The sequence below is a fragment of the Lathyrus oleraceus genome, chromosome 1, assembly GCF_024323335.1.
Source record: "Lathyrus oleraceus cultivar Zhongwan6 chromosome 1, CAAS_Psat_ZW6_1.0, whole genome shotgun sequence".
NCBI lineage: Eukaryota > Viridiplantae > Streptophyta > Magnoliopsida > Fabales > Fabaceae > Lathyrus > Lathyrus oleraceus.
In genome coordinates this window covers 331,746,886-331,751,076 of record NC_066579.1, presented here as the reverse complement: position 1 = coordinate 331,751,076, position 4,191 = coordinate 331,746,886, and the positions used below count along the sequence as shown (strand labels likewise).

The following is a 4,191-nucleotide window of genomic DNA, read 5'->3' as shown; positions in this document are numbered from 1 at the left end:
TGCCATTGATTTTTAACGGATAGATAATTGATATTAAAAAATTTAATTACTTGTATGATAAGGTAGAGTGATATATTATCATTGAATGATAATGTAAAACTTTTTTATTATTGTCGGTGTATCGTCATTAAACTCAAAGAAAATATATTTTAAATAAGAAATTAATTATTATGCATTGTTAGTGTAAAAATTATTTTATCGTCATCCTCCGTTTATATTACTTTATATAAATGGTTAAAAGTTAGACTTCTCTCAATATGCAACTTTACCATATAAAATTTGTTTACACTATTTTAATTAAATTCTTCTAATAAATGGTACATTTTAGTTCAAATTATTGAAAGATTGTTTTCGGAGAAAGTAAGAATAACACTGCTTAAGACTTTGTTTGGAAGTTTGGAAGGGAGATGAAGGAAGGGTTTCGAAAATAATTTATTACAACAAAATATATATACATTTTAACCTTTGTTGAAAAAAATATTTTATTTAGAATGATAAAATAATATTTATCATTAATATATTTTTAAATTTTAAAATATTATAATAATAAAAATTATATTTGAACAATTTATTTGATCTTTCCATAAATTTTGAATTCTTCAAATTAAAGATTTTTTATGCTATGAATAACTACAAACACTATAAAATTCTTTCAATCAAAATCTTGTAATTCTTTTCACTCAATTTTTTATATTTTTCAAAATCCTTCCTTCTATTTCCCTCCAAACTCCAAATAAAAAATTTAAGAGATTTAACAATAAAAAATACATATAAAAAGAAGTTTTTTTAACACCATATTTTTTATTTTTTATTTATTAATATTATTAAGATTTGTTTGATACATAAGATAAAATATGATAAGATAAGTAGTTAAATAAGAATACTTAGACAATATCATGTGTTTGGGATATAATATCATCTAATATATTAGATACCCATTTAAATGATAATTTAATATTAAATTCAAATTGTAAAACTGTTTTTTGAAAATTTATATATATTTTTAATTAATTAGTTTTAAAGAGCTTTTAAATTAAATAAATGAATAATAAACAAGTTAATATATATTTTTCAAAATTCATTGAATTACTAAATTAACATTCACAGGTTGGATTTCTTTTCCATCTAAGATTTAACTCACTTACCTATCTCATCCACCGTCCATGTTGAATTTGAAAAAATAGTGAAGAGCATTTAAAACCTAATCTTAAGAGATAAATTTACAATCCAAAGATCATCCTCAAAAAAAGTCTAGAAATCTGACCCTACATTCCTAATAAGACAACCATCAAACCAATTTTAATAGATGGCCCCATCTCTTGTTAGTTTTCAAAATTTTATTAATATACACATGGTCAATTTTTACAGTTTTATTAACATATCACATATATTCAGGATTAAATTAGTAACGAAATGAACAATTATATTTTATTTTAAAAAATCTATAAAAAAAACTAACAATGATTACAATACAATTAAATTTATCTATAAATAAAAAATAATATTTTAAAATTGTAAGAACGAAAAGCTTTTTTTTTTTCAAAAGATGAATAAAAGTTGAGTACAGACATACCTAGGAAATAGGACTAATTCAACAATTGTCAAATAGGACCAATTCAACAATAGCTTCTTTGTCTCATAAAATCACAGCTACTTTTCTATTGGTGTTGTTCATTTTCCCAAAATACCCCAAATACTTTTCAAATCACTTCATAATAAAAACAATTATTACATGGAACTTGATGATTATAGTAAACATCATCACAAAATCAACAGTTTCTTTTCCATTCTGGTGCAGATTTTGAACTTCAACTTGAGCTTTCTTGCCTCTTTCAATCACAAAAGCTGCACCAAGAAATGGACTCAACGATTGGATCTCGTGTTGGCTTTGTAGCTTTACTGGTTTTACTATTCTCTTGCTCAACATTCACTTCCACAGGTTTTTTTTTCTACTTCAAATTTTCAATTATGTAGCGTAAATCTACTTCAATAGTGTATAATCTAGTTGGAAACTATGTAGTTAGTATACAGAGCAATAATTTTGTTGAAAAATCGGTTTGAATTATACTGATAATTTGAAAGTGATTGTTGATTTGCAGAAGCTTATGATCGGTTAGATCCAAATGGAAATATAACACTCAAATGGGATATCATGAGTTGGACTGCAGATGGTTATGTTGTAAGTCTTCAAAACTTCCTTATTTGTGATAAAGTGCAAGGAAAAATATTCAACACAATGTAATATCTTTTAGCTTCATATATTGTACATATCTTTTTTCAGTCAAGACTCAATTGGTTAATTGGTTAATTACTGTTACCAAGTTCCACTTTGGATTAGATATGGCTTCAAATGAGTTTTAAAGTGTGAAACATCTCTCACCTTCCGATAGAAGCCACTTTCGTGAGGATGAATTAACAATAACACTCAATGACATGCACATGAGTGATCCACTCGAATTCGCTTAAGCTTTGTTCTTACACACATACACTTTGCACCTTTGGTTGAATTGAAGAGAGAGATGAAGATAGCGAAGAAGAGAATGGGATACACACTTGCACTAACTTGAATGGTCACAAACTCACAATACAATGTATATAGAGTTGTTACTTGCACTACAAGTAACAAACAAAACTCTAATTAACTATTCACACTAACTGTCATAACTAACTTAGTTAAAGCAAAATTTTATTACTGACCAACTATTACTTGTATTCCAAGTAAGACACACATAATGAATTACATTCAACACGGATGTCTAATTTTGGACGTGAAATTGGATTTAATATATGACCTAAAAAGGAATTTATAATTGGGATATATCCCTCACTTTACAAGTCTATTTCGGAGGGTTACTCAGGTCATGCTTCAGGTGTCATGTTTTTGAACTTATTGTTTGCTTTTTGTTTGTGTTTCATAGGCTATTGTAACAATGTACAACTTTCAACAATATCGTCATATTCAAAAGCCAGGATGGACATTAGGGTGGACATGGGCTAAAAAGGAAATAATTTGGAACATGATTGGAAGCCAAACAACATACCAAGGAGATTGTTCGAAATTCAAAGCAGAAATTCCACATTGTTGTAAGAAAGACCCAACCGTAGTTGATTTGTTACCGGGAACACCTTACAACCAACAGGTTGGAAATTGTTGCAAAGGTGGTGTCTTGAGTTCATGGGCTCAGGATCCGAGCAATGCCGTAAGTTCTTTTCAGGTTATTGTTGGCTCAGCTGGAACAACTAATAAAACGGTTACACTTCCAAGAAATTTCACCCTCAGAGCACCTGGTCCTGGTTATACTTGTGGTCCTGCAAAAATTGTCAAACCAACTCAATTTATTACCAGTGACAAGAGAAGAGTCACACAAGCCTTGAGTAAGTTATCTATGCCTTGTAAGTTATTCAGAAGAGTTATTTATGAGTATGGAAACCAAATTCAAGATTCTCTTTTAATATGATGTATATTTTATGACAGTGACATGGAATATTATCTGCACTTATTCTCAAAGACTTCAAAAAAGACTTAGAGTATGAACAATCAAATATGAAAGTTGTTGAATACGAGATTTCTCAAAATCTTTCTACAAAAGCACTACTATTGATTTTGGAAAAGTTCAAAACTCTTCGTCAGCTAGGTTGCCTTACTGACAAAGTATGCTATTGATTTTGGAGATAAAGAATAACTTGGAACGCCTTGTAATATTGATGATTATAGAGACAAAGAGTAGTTGTCTTGCTCAATGTTTTATTTTCTTGTTTTGTGTGTTTTATCTTTCTGTCTTTACCGCTTTGCTTTCAAGTTAATGATATGTGTGGTATATGTGTTGTTTCTATTTGAAAAAATTGGTGATTAATTTTTTTGATTAAATTGTGATATATGTATCCATGTGGTGTTATTATTTGTGATTGCAATTGTGTTATGTAGTTAGTTTCTCCTTCTATGTTATCTATACTTCTCTACAATGAAATAATCTACCTGAAATTGCATATGTATTTTATACGTTTTTGATATGTGGCAATTATTAGTGTGAAGGCATAACTGATGTTTTTGTCATCATATGCATTTTTAGTCTTATTTTTGTCTCTCTTTTTGTTCTTTGTTAAACGGTGAAAAGTTTATGAGATATCTTAAATGTTTATGCGCGTTAAATGTTGAATGCATGGGACTTAAGCCGTTTTTTGCGTCGCTCC

The 4,191-nt window shown here is 28.5% G+C and overlaps 1 protein-coding gene across 1 annotated transcript; it reads left to right on the top strand.

Annotated features, from left to right (window-relative positions):
* Positions 1 to 1,674: 1,674 nt before the first annotated feature.
* On the top strand, positions 1,675 to 3,899 carry LOC127134172 (protein COBRA). The gene is made up of 4 exons (XM_051061784.1): positions 1,675 to 1,939; positions 2,100 to 2,179; positions 2,919 to 3,375; positions 3,476 to 3,899. Exons 1-4 carry the CDS (start codon positions 1,858 to 1,860, stop codon positions 3,532 to 3,534), a joined length of 678 nt encoding a protein of 225 aa, XP_050917741.1. The 5' UTR covers positions 1,675 to 1,857; the 3' UTR covers positions 3,535 to 3,899.
* Positions 3,900 to 4,191: the final 292 nt, after the last annotated feature.

Excerpts from the sequence above, each read along its gene's own strand:
- LOC127134172 (XM_051061784.1), top strand. The coding sequence starts at position 1,858 with ATGGACTCAACGATTGGATCTCGTGTTGGCTTTGTAGCTTTACTGGTT. Across the intron at positions 2,180-2,918 it reads GGACTGCAGATGGTTATGTT|GCTATTGTAACAATGTACAA; the intron begins GTAAGTCTTCAA and ends TGTGTTTCATAG. Across the intron at positions 3,376-3,475 it reads AAGAGTCACACAAGCCTTGA|TGACATGGAATATTATCTGC; the intron begins GTAAGTTATCTA and ends ATTTTATGACAG.